Source organism: Lampris incognitus, chromosome 2 (assembly GCF_029633865.1).
Source record: "Lampris incognitus isolate fLamInc1 chromosome 2, fLamInc1.hap2, whole genome shotgun sequence".
NCBI lineage: Eukaryota > Metazoa > Chordata > Actinopteri > Lampriformes > Lampridae > Lampris > Lampris incognitus.
Window position 1 is genome coordinate 83,099,092 of NC_079212.1, and position 22,871 is coordinate 83,121,962.

The 22,871-nt window shown below is 43.3% G+C and overlaps 1 protein-coding gene across 6 annotated transcripts; it reads right to left on the reverse strand.

The window, feature by feature from the left end:
- Window positions 1–849: 849 nt before the first annotated feature.
- Window positions 850–22,574, reverse strand: si:ch1073-456m8.1 (leucine-rich repeat flightless-interacting protein 2). Of its 6 annotated transcripts, none has more exons than XM_056274733.1 (7): window positions 22,384–22,574; window positions 18,598–18,672; window positions 18,453–18,488; window positions 14,900–15,028; window positions 12,453–12,614; window positions 12,157–12,240; window positions 850–1,692 (listed from the first exon to the last, which is right to left on the reverse strand). In XM_056274733.1, exons 1-7 carry the CDS (start codon window positions 22,480–22,482, stop codon window positions 1,129–1,131), a joined length of 1,149 nt encoding a protein of 382 aa, XP_056130708.1. In that variant the 5' UTR covers window positions 22,483–22,574; the 3' UTR covers window positions 850–1,128. The 6 variants fall into 6 exon arrangements, with proteins under 6 accessions (XP_056130708.1, XP_056130707.1, XP_056130712.1 ...); XM_056274732.1 differs by having other exon boundaries at window positions 18,453–18,491; XM_056274737.1 differs by having other exon boundaries at window positions 18,453–18,491; window positions 18,598–18,675; window positions 22,380–22,485.
- Between the last annotated feature and the right edge of the window lie 297 nt (window positions 22,575–22,871).

Sequence of the window (22,871 nt, forward strand, 5' to 3'; positions counted from 1 at the left end):
GTAAGGACCATGTCATAGTAAGGGCCATGTCATAGTAAGGACCATGTCATTGTAGTGACCATGTCATAGTAAGGACCATGTCATAGTAAGAACCATGTCACCTCTACATGAGCCTGGTGTTTAATCAGTGAGTTGGAAGTCTTGCAGAGCTCACTGTGTTTCGTACACATGTAAATTACATTTTGTGTCCTCGAGTGCCTGCTGTGTAAAACAGCCCCCATAAGAGAATACTGGCCCCTTCCCAGTGAACACCAACACAAACACATGGAACTGACAGGATGCAGCTGCTTGTCAAGCCATACACCCTGAAGAGGATTAGGAAACATGGAATAGTTATAACTACGACCACCTGACAGACCCATCCCATCCTGAGAGTAACTTCTGCTGTGGAAACAAAAAACTTGTTAACTTTTCAATAGCACAGCATGTACATGATCCTGCACCAGGGTATCCTGACACTTAAATACACCTGGACATGATCCTGCACCAGGGTATCCTGACACCTAAATATACCTGTTCTCCTTGATTAGGCTTGGAGTAAGAATATAAAGCTCTCGGTAAACTACAAGTGCAACAGCAGATTTTTTTCCCTTTTTTTCTCCCCAATTGTACTTGGCCAAATACTCCACTCTTCCGAGCCGTCTCGGTTGCTGTTCCACCCCGTGCCGATCCGGGGAGGGCTGCAGACTACCACATGCTTCCTCCCATACATGTGGAGTCACCAGCTGCTTCTTTTCACCTGACAGAGAGGAGTTTCACCAGGGGGACGTAGCACACAGGAGGATCTCGCTATTCCCCCCAGTTCCCCCTCCCCCCCGAACAGACGCCCCGACTGACCAGAGGAGGCGCCAGTGTAGTGACCAGGACACATACCCACATCTGGCTTCCCACCCACAGACACAGCCAATTGTGTCTGTAGGGACACCCGACCAAGCCAGAGGTAACACGGGGATTCGAACCAGCGATCCCTGTGCTGGTAGGCAACGGAATAGACCGCCACGCCTCCCGGACGCCCCACAACAGCAGATTTTTTTTTTTTAACCACCGTCAATGTCCCTCAATTTTACATAAACGCTGTCCAATGTTTTTATCAATGTAAGAATAAAGAGGGTAAAATAAGTGGAAGATTTATGACAGAATACAAGAATCAGGACTTCTGGGGTCTGAGGGCTCAGAGCTATCATCCTGATGGCAGTGATCTGGTTTCCCCTTCTCATCGACTGTGGCCAGTGCATCGTCAGGCAGCTCCTCCGTGCCAGGGGCAGTTCCCTCTGGAAAGCTGTCGTCTTGCTCTGGTGTCTCGGCGGTTGCATCCTCATAGGCACTTATGCTATCGGTGTCATTGCTGTTTTCGGGAGACAGGTCTCGTCCATCCTCTTCCTGACTTTCATAAGGCCTTCTGTAGATCCCCTCCTCAGTGAGCTGGCTGCCCAATTCAAGTGTGGGCAACTGCCCAGTGGTCTTACTGGCCATTCTGTGGGGCTTAGTGAGAGGGCTTCCATTATGTTCTGCCCCTTCCCCCTTCCCCATTTCCTCATATTTCATCAAGGAGCTCGTGCCAACATTATCTTCTCTGAATGCCTCTCGACTGTCCTCCTTTTTCACTGGGTGGATCTGACCAGTCACCTCATTCTCCCTCGTCCTCTCTCCACCAGTCATGTGTGCTGGAGCAGCAGGCGTGGCGCTTCTCTCCTGCAGAGACACATTGAATCAGCAGTAAGATAATGAGCTCACCCTTGTCATTGGGTTGTTCTACTTGCTAGTATGTGGGACAAACTGCTGGTGGCAAATGCAGGTATGGTTGCATGGAGCAGCTTTCTTGGCTGCTCCCTTGTGAAATTTGAGTTTCTGACAAAAAGCAGGGTAAGACAAAACATAAAGACTGCCATTTACAGATTCTGTTAATATTACTAATTTGTTATTGCACTCTTATACTCTTTGAATACAAATGTACGAGTGGCAGAGTCCGCAAAGCTAGCTTAAGATGGGTTAAACCACAGCAGCACCTCAAACCAACACACAGCGGACACTCCCTTCTTAATTTTCCTCCCTGTTAAAAGGGTTTTAGGGAGTTGTTCCTTATCTGATGCGAGGGTGCAGGGGTGGGCAGTCTTATCCAGAATGGCCGCTGTGGGTGAAGATTTTTGTTCCAACCAAGCAGTTACACACGTGTGTCTCCTAATCAAGTTCCTCAGCAAAAACTCTACTGGTTGGTTAGTGGGCTCAGGTGTGTAACTGCTTGGTTGGAACAAAAACCTGCACCCATACCGGCCCTTTCTGAATAAGATTGCCCAAGGACAGGATGTTGTGTTGCTGTAAAGCCCCCCGAGGCAAATTTGTAATTTTTGATATTGGGCTATACAAATAAAACTGACTTGACTTGATGTACAGACACAGACAAAAAAAACACTGTTGGGTGAGAAGTGCCAGAAATGTTCAGTGTTTGTGGTGTAGAAAATAATGTAGATAATCGTATCCACATGCCATGAATATCTGTGCTATCGTGGTTAGTTCTTGATGTTATGTATGCTGTTTTCGTTTATTTTATTTAATTTGAGCGGGCATAAAAACATGGCAAGTCAACATGCCCACAGACAGCAGATAGTAGCAGCAGGTCTGTGGTTTCCAGTGCGTCTTCAGTCTGGCTGCCAGTCAGCTGACTGCTGGCCAGTTTCACTTCCCTGATACTGGACAAGCTGTTCAGACTGGACCAGCCTCACTACTCTTCACTTTACATACAAGCACCAAAGTTGGATATTCAAAATGACTTCACCACACACACACACACACACACACACACAGGCAGAGAGAGGGGGAGAGACATATTGTTCTTCCAAATGCACTGTTCTGTACTTTTGCTCTAGTCATAGCTTATATATAATAACTGAAATATTGTTTTCTTATGCAGAAACAAAACGGCTTTAAAGTTCAATAACAACATTTTTTTCTGTTTTGGTCAGTAAAATTATTCAGTAATTTTTTAAAATATTTTGTGGAATTATTAGGTTCTCTTTACGGAGGCTCTGAAGGACACGGGGCTATCTTATTTGAACAATTTAGTATATCGTTTGAACAACTTAGTATCTCATCAAAACGACTTAGTAGCTCGTTAAAATGACTTGGTATCTCGTTTCAACGACTTAGTATCTTGTTTGAACAAAGTATCTCGTTAAAAATACTTAGTATCTCGTTAAAATGACTTAGTATCTCGTTTGAACGATTTAGTATCTCATTAAAACTACTTAGTATCTCGTTAAAATGACTTAGTATCTCGTTTGAATAATTTAGTATCTCATTTGAATGACTTAGTATCTTGTTTGACCATAGTATCTCGTTAACACGACTTAGTATCTCATTAAAATGACTTAGTACCTCGTTTGAACGACAGTATCTCATTTTCATGACTAAGTATCTTGTTTGAACAACTTACTATCGCATTAAAACGACTTAGTATCGTTAAAATGACCCAGTATCTCATTTGAATGACAGTATCTCATTTGAATGATTTATAGTATCTTGTTTGAACAACTTAGTATCTCGTTAAAACGACTTAGTATCTCATTCGAACGACTTAGTATCTCATTTGAATGACTTAGTATCTCATCTGAATGCCTTAGTATCTTGTTTGAATGACTTAGTATCTCATTGGAAAGACTTAGTGTCTTGTTTGAATGACAGTTTCTTGTTTGAATGACAGTACCTCATTTGAACGACTTAGTAGCTCATTTGAATGACTTAGTATCTGGTTGAATGACTTAGTATCTTGTCTGAAAGACTTAGTATCGCGTTTGAATGACTTAATATCTCATTTGCACAGAAGTAAAGAGCCATTTGCTAGCAGATCCTCTCAGAAACGTCTTACTCTACAAGCATTTTATGTGTCTTCGTTTCCACATTCCTAAAATAAACAGACATGTTTTACACAATTTGAAACACACACTTTATACATCAAAAATGTTCTGCATTTGACTGATTCGAATGGTACCAGGGTGGAAACTACTTTTGACGCTATGACCCTCGGAGCGGCCAGACGCACACAACTGTCAAAGAGTATTGATGCAGAGACTATTGCGCAAGTCTGTTCAAAATAAAAATATACCAAATGACTCACTTAAAACTAGAAAGCACTAAGAGTGCACACATCTAACTAAAGCTTTCTCAATCCTTAATTATATTTCACTTATAGAAAATGTTTTAATTTACATCTGGCTCTACATCAAAATACAAACACAGAAGCTAGCACCATTCCTTTTCCTGTCACAAAAGTTGCAGACTCAGTGACCTGACAGGCTGGAGTTTGTGCAACCTGCAAAAAAACCCAGAAATTTACTATGATAAATGGTGAAAACCAATATAAAACTACTGAAAAAAGACCAACTCACTATATAACAACCACTCAGACTCACAATACCCAATTACTGCACATTCAGCTGAGGCAGTGCTGAGGCGACCAACTCCCCTCTGTTACATAATATATGACACGATACAGGAGAAAAAAAAAGGGCAGGGTTTTTTTAGGAGCTTTGCTGAAAACAGCAACTTTTTCCTCTGGATTTGTGCCCTAATGTCTTGTTAAACATTAAATCCTACATTAACTTTTCAAAATGGTAAATTTTGTAAAAAAAAAAAAATTAACCTGCAATACGCACTTTAATAATAATAATAATAATAATTATTATATAGCACTTTTCTATAACAATGTTACAAAGTGCTTTACAAAGAAATAAAACCAGACAAGGCAAAAATAAGAATAAGACCAAATGAATAAAAATAAAAACAGTATAAATAAATAAAAACAAATATCAAACATTTGTAAAACCTTTCACAAAGACAAAAGTTTTAAGAAGAGATTTAAAAGAAGCTAGAGACTTGGTTTGTCTTAGTTCAACGGGAAGAGAGGTCCACAGTGTGGGGGCTCTAACAGCAAAAGTCCGATCATCATTTGTGACAAACTGTGACCTGGGAATGACCAGCAGGGCTCCAGCTTCGGATCTAAATGGTCGAGAGGGCATACAGTGCTGCTTGAAAGTATGTGAACCCCTTGAGCAGTTTAGATTTTTCTGTTGTTTTACCATGATTTTCTTATTCTATCATCACCAATTTTCATGTATGAAATGTCAGATATATGTTTATCAGTTGCATGTACTTGTTTAGTGGGACTTGTTTAAGTAGCCCAAAAACTACATGAAACATGGAATTAGTGTATGTGCAAAAGTAAGTGAACCCCCAGCTGCATTGGTTAAGTCAAGCAGGTAACAGACTCGGGGTGAAACACATTTGGGTGCTTAATTAATCATTTAAGCAGACCAATGAAATGAGACATCCTTGGGAAAGGGTTTGGCCTGCACTAATTAAAAGAGAGAGGAAACCAACCAAACCACTGTGGTCCCATACAAATCAACAATGCCGAGAGCAAAGGAGATATCTGAGGACATGAAGAAGAGGGTAGTGATAGCCCATCAGTCTGGGGAGGGATATAAGACCATCTCCAAAAGATTCCAGCTCCATCCATCCACTGTAAGACAAATAATTTACAAATGGAGGGCCTTCAACATGACAGCAACTCTGCCTAGAAGTGGACACCCATCAAAACTATCACCCAGAAGCACCAGAAAAATAATAAATCAGGTAAAGGCCAACCCACACATCACCTCTAGAGAGTTGCAGACCTCTCTGGTCGCATCTGGGACAAATGTATTTTTCCTTTGGACAACTCACAACCAGGTTCAAAGAGAGAAGTGAAGGGACCATTAATAACAGAATCAATTACCCTAAAGAGAACTTTTGGATTGTGGTTATTTCTTGATATCAGCTCAGAGAAGAATGCTGATCTCGTATCCTTAACTGCCTTCCGGTAAATTAACATTTGTTTTTTAAGGGTGTTATGTGCTAATTCGGACTTGTTGACCTTCCATTGTAATTCTGCTTTTCTATTCTAAGCGCACGACTGTAATCGTTCACCCTGGGGGGGTTGTTTGACTTTTGTTTCCTAGTTTAAACTGTGCAATTTGGTCAAGGATGGATAGGCACTGATCACTGAATGAATTTAACAGTGCATCTGGATTCAGGGAGGATAAAGAGGACCTAAAGGATGATGAATTAAAAGCATCACAGAATTTAACTGCTGAGCCAGCGTTGAGAATGCAAGAGCGTGTTTTAGAATAGTGACTAAGAATAGGGAGTTGTAGTGGGACTTTGAAAATGACAGCTTTATGGTCAGATACAGGCATGTACACCAGATTAAGACACTCCAGAAAGAAACCAGATGAGAGTATAATGTCTAAGATGTGGCCTTTGGAATGTGTGGCCCCTTTAACAGATTGGATGAGGTTAAGAGTCTATAAGATCCAAAAAATGTGAAGTCAGGGAATAGGAAGGACAACACACATGAATATTAAATTCACCAAGAATAAGCACCCCGTCATATTTTGGCATGACAATAGATAAGATAGTTATACCCAGCCACTGAGGATGCACAAGCCAGTGCATTCTTAGTGCCGGTCCCAAGCCCAGATAAATGGGGAGGGTTGTGTCAGGAAGGGCACCCGGCTTAAAGTCTTTGCCAAATCAAATATGTGGATCATAAATAAGATTTCCATAATGGATCGGTCGAGGCGAGGTCGAGGACAAGCGAGGAGAGTATGCTGAGAAGTTGGAGGAAGTACTTTGAGGGGCTGATGAATGAAGAAAATGAAAGAGAATGTTGGATGACGTGGGGATAGTGAATCAGGAGGTTCAGCAAGGGCAGCAAGGAGGAAGTGAGGGCAGCTATGAAGAGGATGAAGAGTGGAAAGGTAGTTGGTCCTGATGACATGCCTGTGGAGGCATGGAGACGTTTAGGAGAGATGGCAGTGGATTTTTCAACTAGATTGTTTAACACAATCTTGGAAAGTGAGAGGATGCCTGAGGAGAGGAGAAGAAGAATACTGGTACCGATTTTTAAGAATAAGGATGATGCGCAGAACTGTAGCAACTACAGAGGTATAAAGTTGATCAGCACACAGCATGATGATGGGAAAGAGTAATAGAAGCTAGGTTAAGAGGAGAGGTGATGATTAGCGAGCAGCAGCATAGTTTCATGCCACGAAAGAGCACCACAGATGTGATGTTTGCTTTGTGAATGTTGACTGAGAAGCATAGAGAAGGTCAGAAGGAGTTACATTGTGTCTTTGTGGATTTAGAGAAAGCATACGACAGGGTGCCAAGAGAGGACCTGCGGTATTGTATGAGGAAGTCGGGAGTTGCAGAGAAGTATCTAGGAGTGGTGCAGGATATGTATGAGGGCAGTCTGACAGTGGTGAGGTGTGCGGTAGGAATGACAGATGGGTTCAAGGTGGAGGTGAGATTACATCAAGGATCGGCTCTGAGCCCTTTCTTGTTTGCAATGGTGATGGACAGGTTGAAAGACGAGATCAGGCAGGAGCCTCCGTGGACTATGACGTTTGCAGATGACATTATAAGCTGTAGTGAGAGTAGGGTGTGGGTAGAGCAGAGCCTGGAGAGGTGGAGGTATGAACTGGAAAGAAGAGGAATGAAAGTCAGTAGGAGCAAGATGAAATACATATACGTGACTGAGAGGAAGGACAGTGGAATGGTGAGGATGCAAGGAGTAGAGGTGATGAAGGTGTATGAGTTTAAATACTTGGGGTCAACTGTCCAAAGTAATGGGGAGTGCAGGGTCCTTGGAGGTGTAGCGTTCTAAGCATCGGCTTTGTGTCGATGCAGTTGCCCACTGGGGACCAGGGTTGGCGCCTCGGTCTCGTCAGATCCGACTATGGCCAGATTCAATGAAGCAGCAATAATTGGCAAAGCTGTCTTCGGGAGGGGGGCAGAGTCGGCTTGTGTTCATCACATGATCGTGTCTCTGTGTCTGGCGCAAAAAGCAGTGGTTCAGCCTGGATTCGCCTTATCACGGAAGTGGCGAGGCGTCTCCTTCGAAACTGCAGTTGGCAAAACGCATGCATTACGGGGATGGGTGTTTTAACTAGAATAGGGAGCGATTGGCCACTAAATTGGGAGAAAAACGGGAAAAATCAGAAATAAATTTGTGGGAAAAAAAAGTAATGGGGAGTGCAGAAGAGAGGTGAAGAAGAGAGTGCAGGCAGGATGGAGAGGGTGGAGAAGAGTGTCAGGAGTGATTTGCGACAGAAAGGTACCAGCAAGAGTTAAAGAGAAGGTTTACAAGATGGTTGTGAGACCAGCTATGTTACATGGTTTTGAGACAGTGGCACTGATAAAAAGACAGGAGGTGGAGCTGGAGGTGGCAGAGGTGAAGATGATATGATTTTCATTGGGAGTGATGAAGAAGGACAGGATTAAGAAGGAGTATATTAGAGGGACAGCTCAGGTTGGACGGTTTGGAGACAAAGCAAGACAGGCAAGATTGAGATGGCTTGGACATGTGTGGAGGAGAGATGCTGGGTATATTGGAAGAAGGATGCTGAATATGGAGCTGCCAGGGAAGAGGAGAAGAGGAAGGCCAAAGAGGAGGTTTACGGATGTGGTGAGGGAGGACATGCAGGTGGCTGGTGTGACAGAGGAAGATGCAGAGAACAGGAAGAGATGGACACGGATGATCCGCTGTGGTGACCCCTAACGGACGTAGCCGAAAGTGCTAATAGTAGAATAGACAGATAGTTACACAACTCAGATAAAACCAACTGAATTAGGAGACCTATAAATTAAGATGCAAAGTAAAGGGGGAGGGCCAGTGATTAAAAAACAAAACCTCAAACGAGATAAAATTAACAAAGTAACAGGATGGCACTTAAGACCTAACTTATAAAAAACAGCTAGACCACCCCGTCTCCCACAGTGCCTAGGAATATGAAAATATGCACAATCGGGGCCAGCTTCAATCAGGGGAACAGTGTCCCCTGGGGACAGCCATATCTCAGTAATCATAAAAAAGTCCAGATTATTAGAAACAATAAAATCATTAATAATAAATGACTTATTACCCAGAGATCTCACATTCAAGAGGCCAAAATTGTTTGATGTCAAAGCAGAATTAAAACCAACAGGAGTACAACAAATAGGACACTTCCTTAATTTTTCTCACTGTTAAAGGTTTTTTTAGGGAGTTCTTCCTTATCTGATGTGAGGGTAAAAGGACAGGATGTTGTGTTGCTGTAAAGCCCCTTGAGGCAAATTGTAATTTGTGATATTGGATACAAATAAGATTGACTTGACAATGTAAATTGTAGAGATTTGCTCCAGATATTCAGTTGCTATCGTTTCTACTATGAGATACGCTGTGTGAGAGGCATGGTGACTTATAATAATAGTCTGTATGGGGAAAACTCCTGGTGAGGGTCAATGACAGACAAGGCCAGTGGAAAGAGCCAGCCGGTGGAACAGTATCGTCGAGTGCCACCACAGACAGAAGCGGAGGCTTTGGGAGGGAAGTGTGGGATGTAAACAGTCAATCACGTGGAGAAGACTCTACGGCGTGCTGCAGGTTGGCTGCTAGCATCCAACTACCAAGCCTGTTTGAGTGGACTCCGTCAGATCTGAAGGAGAGATGATCCCAAAACAGATTAAAATTGTCAATAAAACCCATATTGTGAGCTCTGCAGGTAGAAATGAGCCACGTGTGCAGGCTGAGAATTCTGCTGAAATGCCCCACTCCACACAGGCCAGTGTTGGAATAGGATCTGAGATAAAAACAGACTTTCCACACATAACTTAAAAATCCTTTTTGGTTAATTCAGACTGCTGACGAGCTGCATCGTTTGTCCCCACATGAACGATCACTCGATTGGTGGAGGACGGGACTGAGCGGATCAACCCCAGTTGATCAACCCAAGATGTCAGGGACTTTAGCTCCAGGGAAACAGTGAGTGGCTGCATTAAGAAAATGGATGTTTCTGATTATGGAACCCCAACTATTAATGTGGCTGGGGGAAAAAGGGGACAAGGGAATGCCGGCTGTGGGTGTACATGATCCACACTGTGTGTTGAAATTGCCAACTGGGGATTTGGTGTCTGAACAAACAAGTGTCGTGACGAGGCAGCGACATCAGTTTTGAGAATGGATTTCACTGCCGGCTCGGGGCATGGAAGACTTTGAGAGCATCTAATCACAGCCTCTTATGATGGGAAGAGGAGGTCATTACCCGGGATGAGGGCTCCTGTTTAAGTGAGTCAGAGCAATGAAAAAACATATCAGGGTTTGGCCAGAGGGCACAACCTCACCATTGCAGGACTGTTTTTTTACACACTGACTGGAATATAAATCAGGACAGCAGCCTCTTATGACCACCACACAGACATTGAGTAGTATACTGAGGCAGTGACTAGATATATAGCCAAGTGCACAGAGGATATCACTGTTATTAAAACTTTCACTGCACATGGCAATCAAAAGCCATGGATGACAACAGAGGTCCATTCGCCACCAAGCGTATGTGGCAGGGAATCCAGGCAATAATGGGTTACAAGACCAGGCATCAGGTTGATGACAGCGATGCTGCTCTTTCAGACAGACTCATCAACCTCTTTGCACATTTTAAGGCATCAAAAACTACACTGGGGCAAGAGCTCAACTTCTCTCATCATCTGACCAGAAGGTTCCAAGCACTGAGACAGCAGACACATGGAGAAAGCTGCAGGACCTGACAACATTCTAGGATGTGTGCTTCGGGACTTTGCCGACCAGTTAGTAGATGTTCTAACAGACATCCATAACATCTCTCTCTGAGTCACGCCATTATACCCTGATGCTTCAAAACCACTACAATAATCCCAGCTCCAAAGAAACCAGCTGTGGCCTGTTTGAATGACTACAGTCCCGTTGCCCTGACCCCCAATAGTGATGGGATCCTTTTAACGGCTCGTCAAGGCCAACATCACAGCCAGCCTCCCTACGTCACTGGATCCATTCCAATTTGCCTACCGCCCCAACTAATATACGGAAGATGCAATATGTGTTTTTCGTTTTGTTTTTCCGGTAATATTTTCACTTTTTTCAACTTTGCTATTCAAGTTGGACCATGTCTCTCTGAAGTTTAAATTGTGTAAAATAGTATTATAGTTGTTAAAATGTTAATTTTGGTGTCAGTCGTTTCTTAACAGACATACTAACATATGCAGCACATTAATATCTCAGTTGGGTATGTAGCTTGACAGAATATAGAGTTTAAACACCGGCCGTCATGTTGACCGCCCATGATCGTTTTAGGTAGGAGTGAAATCCCGGTCGTTTTTTTAAGCCGCTTTATTTCTGTCTGCTGCACCTTCACTGCATTTTTGCTGATGATATTCTTGGACCTCGTAAGTTGTATTTTATCATTAACTACTGTATTTTATACGGCTTATATTTTGCATTTATATTGTTTAGACTACTTTTTATTGCTGATATTTTATATTTTGTATTTGTATTTGTTGAGGTGTCTGACACACCTGCAATTTTGTTGTGCTTGGCACAATGACAAAGTTCTTCTTGATTCTTCATGTAGACAGCAGCAGAATGAATTGTATTATTAATTGTATTATTGTTGGGCTTTTTAGACATTAACGCACTATATTCATTACTCAATTCACTGGAATCTTTATGATACCGATGCCACATATGCTCACTTATTGAATTATCAAATTAAATGGGCACTATACATTTAGAAAAAATACAGGATGACCAACAATATGTATGGTTGTCCACACACACACACACACACACACACACACACACACACACACACACACACACACACACACACACACACACACACACACACACACGTGCCTTGTGAGGATGTAAAACTAGCCAATATTCAACAAATGCAGGAATCCCTTGAGATGGTGCATGTGGTACATTTCCAGTTAAATATCTTCTGGTCTGTTGTATCAGCTCGAGGAACACTTAATACTTGGATGCAACTCTGCAGTTAAAATAAATGAGGCTTTACTGAAAATGTACTATCCTACATGTACACACACAGGCTCATGCAGGCACACACCCACACATACACAAAAACCTGTTAGATTAAGTACACTGAAGTTGAGGGCGAGCCAATGCCATCCTGACAAACTGTTACACAACAGTTGGCATGCATTAACAGGCCATTAGTCAGTCTTTATTCACATATTCAGGAAGCTTGTGGCTGCGCCTCTGTGTCAATTATGTAAGTTCCCCCTTTCCGTTCCTCTTCCCATTACCTCTTTTAACCTTTCCAGCTCTTGCGTCAGAGAGCAGACCATGTCCTCCCATTTCTTCCTGGCCTCTCGCTCCCGCTCCAACTCCTACAAGTACACAGAGCCACAGTGATGTCATGCGAGGTATCTTTAGGCTACATCCTGTGTTAAACCACTGCTAGGCACTCAGATAGAGCGAAAACACCATCTTTGCATTAAAGAAGAGACGCAGAATCCTCACTGAGGACTGATGGAGATATCCATGACACCAGTAGTATGAAACATCAACAATGTCCTACTGCTGGTCATGTCTCACATACCATGTTGGCTTGTCCAGCTTCTCTCTGGGCCTCCGCCAGCAGCTCCTCCACACCCTCGAGAGTGTCCTGCAGGATGTCCACCTGGAACAACAGACCTTCTCGCTCTACCTCCAGCCCATGCAGCTCCTGGACCACCTCATCATAGCTGGCCTGTAGCTCCAACTACACCACAAAAAGTTAAATATCAGTGTGGGCAGTTTCATCTGGCTATGCTGAGTAACTCAGCACAGTCAGTGGGTGGGCAACGCATCCAAGTTGTACTGTTAGCCAGCCTTCACAAGATGATAAACAGTGGGCGGACTCCAATGACATGCGGTCAGGGTAGGTAATTTATTTTTTTAAATTTTTTTTTGGGGGGGGGGGGGTTCTCCCTTTTTCTCTGAATTGTACTTGGCCAATTACCCGACTCTTCCAAGCTGTCCCGGTCGCCGCTCCACCCCCTCTGCCGATCCGGGGAGGACTGCAGACTACCACGTCTCCTCCCATACATGTGGAGTCACCAGCTGCTTCTTTTCACCTGACAGTGAGGAGTTTCACCAGGGGGGCGTAGCGCGTGGGAGGATCATGCTATTCCCCCCAGTTCCTCCTCCCCCCTGAACAGGCACCCCGACCGACCAGAGGAGGCGCTAGTGCAGCGACCAGGACACACTCACATCCGGCTTCCCACCTGCAGACATGGTCAATTGTGTCTGTAGGGACGCCCGACCAAGCCGGAGGTAACACGGGGATTCGAACCGGCGATCCCCGTGTTGGTAGGCAACGGAATAGACCACTACGCTACCCGGACGCCCACCCTGTGATAATTTAATCAAAATAACCATACAACAAGTTCATAACGACATATAAAATCTCACTCTAGCTACAAGTATGCTGTGTTATAAGGTATTTTTAAGGATATTTTTATCTCCTTGTCCTTTCTAAGTCATTAAACTTCTAAGAGTGAAATGCCGTATAGCGCACAAGCGTATAGCACATAAGCATACAGCGCACAAGCGCATAGTGCACAAGCTTGCCCACTTTTTCATTGGGCAGGGTAGGCGCTGCTCTTTTCAGGATTGCATTTAACGTTGTCAATTTCAGAGTTCGCACATGCGTATTGTGTAGCTTAAGGTGAAATCAACGGATGAGGAAAGGCGCTGCTTATGGCGGGAGTGCGAGCCAATCAGAGCCATTCAGGTCACGTCACGTCCCCCCATGTCACGTCACATCACGTCACGTCATGTCAGGTTCCGTCATGTCACATCACATCACGCCATGTTAGGTCACGGAGTGATTCGTGGAGAAAGAGGCGAATGGACTTCATCTTCAAGTGGAGGTAAGCCATTGATGTTGTGCTTTTGTGCTGGTGGCGGTGTTAAATTAAATAAACATGTTTGTCATGTAGTGTGGCTGTTGGACAAGTTAACATATACGTAAATACGAGTTTTACTATGATTTTGTAGTCTGAATTTTAACTTTGTTATAGAATGCTGTCCTGCATCAGACAACCATCGCTGAAACACCTTCCCTATCAGCTGCACACACTCGTTACTTCACATCCTTATTATTCATATTATTATTATTATTATTAATAGCTCTTTATACAACTATTTTGTAGATGTGTTTTAATTCAAGTTTCATTGTTCATTTTTACAAATCTATACAAAGTTCACATTGATATTTATTGTTCATTTTTACTATACAAATGTAGAGTTCACAAAGCTATGCAACTGTTTGTGTAGCTGAACCAAAGTGTTTAGTAATGGATTTTACAAATCTACACAACATTTGAATTGATATTTATTGTTAATTTTTACAAACCTGTACAAATGTAGAGTCCACAAAGGTATGCAACTGTTCTAACATTCATGCACTTTTTCAACTGTGTAGCTGAACTGACATTCTGGTGGAGGCATGGATGTGTTTAGGAGAGATGGCAGTGGAGTTTTTAACTAGATTGTTTAACACAACCTTGGAAAGTGAGAGGATGCCTGAGGAGTGGAGAAGAAGCATACTGGTACCGATTTTCAAGAACGGGTACCGATTTTCAAGAATACTACAGTTCTGTATATCAGTGCAGAACTGTAGCAACTACAGAGGTATAAAGTTGATCAGCCACAGCATGAAGATATGGGAAAGAGTAATAGAAGCTAGGTTAAGAAGAGAGGTGATGATCAGCAAGCAGCAGTATGGTTTCATGCCACGAAACAGCACCACAGATGTGATGTTTGCTTTGAGAATGTTGATGGAGAAGTACAGAGAAGGCCAGAAGGAGTTACATTGTGTCTTTGTGGATTTAGAGAAAGCATACGACAGGGTGCCGAGAGAGGAGGTGTGGTATTGTATGAGGAAGTCAGGAGTTGCAGAGAAGTATGTAGGAGTGGTGCAGGATATGCATGAGGGAAGTGTGACAGTGATGAGGTGTGCGGTTGGAATGACAGATGGGTTCAAGGTGGAGGTCGGATTACGGAGAAGTTGACGGATGAGATCAGACAGGAGTCTCCGTGGACTATGACGTTTGCGGATGACATTGTGATCTGTAGTAAGGTGAGAGTAGGGTGCAGGTTGAGGAGAGCCTGGAGAGGTGGAGATATGCCCTGGAGAGAAGAGGGATGAAAGTCAGTAGGAGCAAGACGGAATACATATGCGTGAATGAGAGGGAGGACAGTGGAATGGTGAGGATGCAAGGAATAGAGGTGACAAAGGCGTATGAGTGTAAATACTTGGGGTCAACTGTCCAAAGTAACGGGTAATGTAGAAGAGAGGTGAAGAAGAGAGTGCAGGCAGGGTGGAGTAGGTGGAGAAGAGTGTCAGGAGTGATGTGTGACAGAAGGGTACCAGGAAGAGTTAAAGGGAAAGTTTACAAGATGGTTGTGAGACCAGCTATGTTATATGGTTTGGAGACAGTGGCACTAATGAAAAGACAGGAGGTGGAGCTGGAGGTGGCAGAGTTGAAGATAAGATTTTCACTGGGAGTGATGAAGAAGGACAGGATTAGGAACAAGTATATTAGAGGGACAGCTCAGGTTGGACGGTTTGGAGACAAAGCGAGAGAGGCAAGATGGAGATGGTGTGGACATGTGTGGAGGAGAGATGCTGGGTATATTGGGAGAAGGATGCTGAATATGGAGCTGCCAGGGAAGAGGAGAAGAGGAAGGCCAAAGAGGAGGTTTATGGATGTGGTGAGAGAGGACATGCAGGTGGCTGGTGTGACAGAGGAAGATGCAGAGGACAGGAAGATATGGAAACGGATGATCCACTGTGGCGACCCGAAAGTAGTAGTAGTAGTAGTAGTAGTAGTAGCTAAACTGAAGTGTTTAGCTGCAGTGGATGCTTGCATGCTTTGCAGCCAGTATCATTTATTATGCCTTTGTCACTTTGTGTTTCTAAGATACTGGCTAAATGTGAAAGTGAATACTGTGAATGACTTGAGGACATGGGTCATTATATGGCTTCCCAAGTCGCACTTTTTTTTTTTACTTGTAGTTTTACCATGTTTTTTTTTCAGGCTGCCTCAAGGCATCATGCCACATCTTCTTTTCGTTGATTGACAATTCATCTCCCACTAATACATCAAAAGCAACCCTGAAAGTTGTAACATTTTGAAGTTTACAGATTTGTGCAAGTCATCTCAGTTTATTTTCCATTTTTACAAACCAGTGCAATTACTCATAAATAATATTTACTGTTCACTTTCACTATACAATTTATGTGATTATGTTGATTCACTTTTTAAAACATGTACAAGTTGTTATATGATGTAGTTGAACTGGACTGGGATCTACCTGCACAGGAGCCGCATGAATGATGGGATACATGCTATTATATGTTCACGTTCTCATCATTTGTCCCCTAATATGCTGATGACACTATCTTATAAGTTTGCCTCTAAATCGTTTTGGGTAAAAGGATAACCTAAGTGAATAACTGTATTCCACATGGGCAATACATGTGGAGTATTCCACATGTATTGCCCAAAAATGAGTTTTTGATTGATCTATAGGTGACCTCAATACACATGATCTCACCATTCTGTCACCTCTGGACCCAGTTTATTTATTTTTAAATTTATTTCTGATTTTTCCCTTTTTCTCCCAATTTAGTGGCCAATTGATCCCTATTCTAGTTCAAACACCCACCCTCGTACTGCATGCGTCCGCCAACTGCATCTCTCCGGCCGGCAGTCTTGAAGGAAACGCCTCGCCACTTTCGTGACAAGGCGACCCAGCCGCTGACCTCACCACACCTCACTGCCTACCCAGCCACTGACCTCACCACACCTCACTGCCTACCCAGCTGCTGACCTCACCACACCTCACTGCCTACCCAGCTGCTGACCTCACCACACCTCACTGCCTACCCAGCTGCTGACCTCACCACACCTCACTGCCTACTCAGCCTCTGACCTCATCACACCTCACTGCTTCCCCAGGCACTGACCTCATCACACCTCACTGCCTACGCAGCTGCTGACCTCACCACACCTCACTGCCTACCCAGCTGCTGACCTCACCACACCTCACTGCCTACCCAGCCACTGACCTCACCACACCTCACTGCCTACCCAGCTGCTGACCTCACCACACCTCACTGCCCACCCAGCTGCTGACCTCACCACACCTCACTGCCTACCCAGGCACTGACCTCACCACACCTCACTGCCTACGCAGCTGCTGACCTCACCACACCTCACTGCCTACCCAGCCACTGACCTCACCACACCTCACTGCCTACCCAGCTGCTGACCTCACCACACCTCACTGCCTACCCAGCTGCTGACCTCACCACACCTCACTGCCTACCTAGCCACTGACCTCACCACACCTCACTGCCTACCCAGCCTCTGACCTCATCACACCTCACTGCTTCCCCAGGCACTGACCTCACCACACTTCACTGCTTCCCCAGGCACTGACCTCACCACACCTCACTGCCTACCCAGCTGCTGACCTCACCACACCTCACTGCCTACCCAGCTGCTGACCTCACCACACCTCACTGTCTACCCGGCCGCTGAACTGACCACACCTCACTGCCTACCCAGCTGCTGACCTCACCACACCTCACTGCCTACCCAATCACTGACATCACTACATGTCACTGGTGGACTCAAGACTTGTTCACATCGTCACATGACTGCTGCACCAAATTCAATTCTCAAAGGGTTTCACTGTCTTGCTATTCCTCTCCAATTCAGAATCTGCTTTGTTTACCAAGTAAATTTTCATATACCAGGAATGACTTGCCGACATACAACACTTCGCCATAACACAATATTTTAAAAAGGTTATCACAACTGAGACTGGAATTAAAAGAATTATGTCAGAGCCTAAAACAAGTCTGCAACAGCTTTACAGTACAGAGACCTACCATCTCCTATTTTATTTTGCAACTGTAAACTTGAACTAGTATTTAAAAAATCTGGCATAGCTCATGAAACCAATATTTGGGGCTTTAATGTATCCTTTGTGATTCTGTAAATAGGTTATTCTGTAACCTAATATTGTTTCCTAATTAAATAGCCCCTGTGGCTCCAAAATAAACTGTTATGAAGGTCATACATGTATTTTTGCTGTGTCATGAACCTAACAACAGAGAAAGAAGCGAGCTTCATATTAATGTGAGGATTGTTCCTTCCTTAGCAATGTTGAAATGCGGCCATTCACCAAAATAACTATCCATCTGGAAAATAAACCCTAACCATTACTAAGCACTTAAATAGAGATTCCTAACAGCCTTGTTTTTAATATGGTTTCTTAGAACCCCCCCTAAGAAGGGAACAGTTATCCAAGTGAATTTAAATGTTTTATTTCAAATTGAGATCAATACTTTAGTTATTCAAAACAATGTCATTTAATTTGAGACAGACTGTCCCTGCATTCAGCAACCTCTATTGAGTGATGCAAGCAGTTTACCAGGTCACGTCAAGTGAGGGAATATAACCAAAATTCACAGCAGGTCAGCTTAAAAAACTCACAAGAATGGTAAGACTGATGAGAGTTTAAATGTCTTGCTAGTTACCATTTCTGGGAGGCCCATGAACAGGTCCTGGTCAGACTGCTGGATGGAAAAAACAAGGCTTGATTAGCTCCATAGCATTTTATCTATGAATCAATAGCTAAGGGACACAACATTCAGCGTTCTCCGCACCCTTCAGTTGTCGTACCTGACCGCCGGTCCTCTTCTTAAGGGTTCCGCCTCTGCTGTCCGCGCGGCTCAGACGCCTGGACGGGCAGTCCGTCTGCTGAAAACACAGCTAATAAATACATAGCGAATACACCGTGACACATGAATCTCAATCTTATGTCACCTCAGCTAACAAATATATACAGAATACAGCCAGCTAATAAATACATAGCGAATACACCGTGACACATGAATCTCAATTTTATGTCACCTCAGCTAAGAAATACACTCACCGGCCACTTTATTAGGGACACCTGTCCAACTGCTCGTTAACGCAAATTTCTAATCAGCCAATCACATGGCAGCAACTCAATGCATTTAGGCATGTAGACATAGTCAAGACGATCTGCTGCAGTTCAAACCGAGCATCAGAATGGGGAAGAAACGTGATTTAAGTGACTTTGAACGTGGCATGGTTGTTGGTGCCAGACGGGCTGGTCTGAGTATTTCAGAAACTGCTGATCTACTGGGATTTTCACGCACAACCATCTCTAGGGTTTACAGAGAATGGCCCGAAAAAGAGAAAATATCCAGTGAGCGGCAGTTCTGTGGGCGAAAATGCCTTGTTGATGCCAGAGGTCAGAGGAGAATGGCCAGACTGGTTCGAGCTGATAGAAAGGCAACAGTAACTCAAATAACCACTCATTACAACCGAGGTATGCAGAAGAGCATCTCTGAACGCACAACACGTCGAACCTTGAGGCAGATGGGCTACAGCAGCAGAAGACCACACCGGGTGCCACTCCTGTCAGCTAAGAACAGGAAACTGAGGCTACAATTCGCACAGGCTCACCAAAATTGGACAGTAGAAGATTGGAAAAACGTTGCCTGGTCTGATGAGTCTCGATTTCTGCTGCGACATTCGGATGGTAGGGTCAGAATTTGGCGTCAACAACATGAAAGGTTGGATCCATCCTGCCTTGTATCAACGGTTCACTCTGGTGGTGGTGGTGTAATGGTGTGGGGGATATTTTCTTGGCACACTTTGGGCCCCTTAGTACCAATTGAGCATCGTGTCAACGCCACAGCCTACCTGAGTATTGTTGCTGACCATGTCCATCCCTTTATGACCACAGTGTTCCCATCTTCTGATGGCTACTTCCAGCAGGATAACGCGCCATGTCATCAAGCTCGAATCATCTCAGACTGGTTTCTTGAACATGACAATGAGTTCACTGTACTCAAATGGCCTCCACAGTCACCAGATCTAAATCCAATAGAGCACCTTTGGGATGTGGTGGACCGGGAGATTTGCATCATGGATGTGCAGCCGACAAATCTGCAGCAACTGCGTGATGCTATCATGTCAATATGGACCAAACTCTCTGAGGAATGTTTCCAGTACCTTGTTGAATCTATGCCATGAAGGATTAAGGCAGTTCTGAAGGCAAAAGGGGGTCCAACCCGGTACTAGCAAGGTGTACCTAATAAAGTGGCCAGTGAGTGTATATACAGAATACAGCCAGCTAATAAATACATAGCGAATACACCGTGACACATGAATCTCAATCTTATGTCACCTCAGCTAACAAATATATACAGAATACAGCCAGCTAATAAATACCTAGCGAATACACCGTGACACATGAATCTCAACTTATGTCACCTCAGCTAAGAAATATATACAGAATACAGCCAGCTAATAAATACATAGCGAATACACCGTGACACATGAATCTCAATTTTATGTCACCTCAGCTAAGAAATATATACAGAATACAGCCAGCTATTAAATACATACCGAACACACCGTGACACATGAATCTCAATCTTATGTCACCTCAGCTATAAAATATATACAGAATACAGCCAGCTAATAAATACATAGCGAATACACCGTGACACATGAATCTCAATCTTATGTCACCTCAGCTAAGAAATATATAAAGAATACAGCCAGCTAATAAATACATAGCGAATACACCGTGACACATGAATCTCAATCTTATGTCACCTCAGCTAAGAAATATATACAGAATACAGCCAGCTAATAAATACATAGCGAATACACCGTGACACTTGAATCTCAATCTTACGTCACCTCAGCTAAGAAATACATACAGAATACAGCCAACTAATAAATACATAGCGAATACACCGTGACACATGAATCTCAATCTTATGGCACCTCAGCTAAGAAATATATACAGAATACAGCCAGCTAATAAATACATAGTGAATACACCGTGACACATGAATCTCAATCTTATGTCACCTCAGCTAAGAAATATATACAGAATAAAGCCAGCTAATAAATACATAGCGAATACACCGTGACACATGAATCTCAATCTTATGTCACCTCAGCTAAGAAATATATACAGAGTACAGCCAGCTAATACATACACAGCGAATACATCGTGACACATGAATCTCAATCTTATGTCACCTCAGCTAAGAAATATATACAGAATACAGCCAGCTAATAAACACATAGCGAATACACCGTGACACATGAATCTCAATCTTATGTCACCTCAGCTAAGAAATATATACAGAATACAGCCAACTAATAAATACATAGCGAATACACCGTGACACATGAATCTCAATCTTATGTCACCTCAGCTAAGAAATATATACAGAATACAGCCAGCTAATAAATACATAGCGAATACACCATGACACATGAATCTCAATGTTATGTCACCTCAGCTAAGAAATATATACAGAATACAGCCAGCTAATAAATACATAGTGAATACACCGTGACACATGAATCTCAACTTATGTCACCTCAGCTAAGAAATATATACAGAATACCGCCAGCTAATAAATACATAGCGAATACACCGTGACACATGAATCTCAATCTTATGTCACCTTAGCTAAGAAATATATACAGAATACAGCCAGCTAATAAATACATAGCGAATACACCGTGACACATGAATCTCAATCTTATGTCACCTCAGCTAAGAAATATATACAGAATACAGCCAACTAATAAATACATCGCGAATACACGGTGACACATGAATCTCAATCTTATGTCACCTCAGCTAAGAAATATATACAGAATACAGCCAGCTAATAAATACATACCGAATACACCGTGACACATGAATCTCAATCTTATGTCACCTCAGCTAAGAAATATATACAGAATACTGCCAGCTAATAAATACATAGCGAATACACCGTGACACATGAACCTCAATCTTATGTCACCTCAGCTAAGAAATATATACAGAATACAGCCAACTAATAAATACATAGCGAATACACCGTGACACATGAATCTCAATCTTATGTGACCTCAGCTAAGAAATATATACAGAATACAGCCAGCTAATAAACACATAGCGAATACACCGTGACACATGAATCTCAATGTTATGTCACCTCAGCTAAGAAATATATACAGAATACAGCCAACTAATAAATACATAGCGAATACACCGTGACACATGAATCTCAATCTTATGTCACCTCAGCTAAGAAATATATACAGAATACAGCCAGCTAATAAATACATAGCGAATAAACCGTGACACATGAATCTCAATCTTATGTCACCTCAGCTAAGACATATATACAGAATACAGCGATGACGACAACATCCGGGGCAAGACCCAATCAACTTTACCCCCCCCCCCCGAGAAGTTAACAATCTTTAACAATTAAATTCACGCTAACGTCGACGTAGCTTTGGTGCATCTTAAAATACGAACTTATCCAGTGACGTATTCTAGAAAGATCTCAGTGTGAAGGTCACATTTAACACAGTCTTTGGAAAAACCTCCCCCCGCCGTCGCTCACCGACCTCCTTTATAATGCTGCGGAGCGACTCGTCCTCGCTCATCCCTCGAGACAACGTCTTCTTCTTCGGCGACGCGTTTCTGTCCGGACTTATGGCATACATGTCCACGATACCTCCACGACCCCGTGGCGAGCAGCCTATCGATTAGAAATCGCTGGTTTTGTTTGGCCGAGGCTTGTCAGGGAGGACGCCGAGTGCCGCTACGGAAGGCTAAAGGGTACAAACGGCTCCTCCTTACGCACGCAGTCTCACCACCGGCTAGCTCGCGACACCACCGACGGAAGAGAGCCGACGAATAAGAACGTTTATGGTTTTGTAGTGCGGAAGTCAGCCTGTAAATAAACACATAGCAACCAACATTCCTTTGATTTTTGCCGAGCGCAGTAAGCTATACAGACCTTTAGCTTCAAAGGATCAAGTGTAAACTAATCATAAAGTGCAAAATCGATTAATTATCAATTACTTACTTAGTACTTCGGCTTTGCGGTAGA

What these genes read in the sequence shown, in the direction of transcription:
- si:ch1073-456m8.1 (XM_056274732.1), bottom strand. Translation starts at nt 22,482, where the DNA reads ATGTATGCCATAAGTCCGGACAGAAACGCGTCGCCGAAGAAGAAGACG. An exon ending in AGAAGAGGACCGGCGGTCAG is followed by an intron (nt 18,492 to 18,597) that starts GTACGACAACTG and finishes TTTTCCATCCAG; the next exon opens with CAGTCTGACCAGGACCTGTT. An exon ending in AGCTGGAAAGGTTAAAAGAG is followed by an intron (nt 1,693 to 12,156) that starts GTAATGGGAAGA and finishes GTGTCTCTGCAG; the next exon opens with GAGAGAAGCGCCACGCCTGC.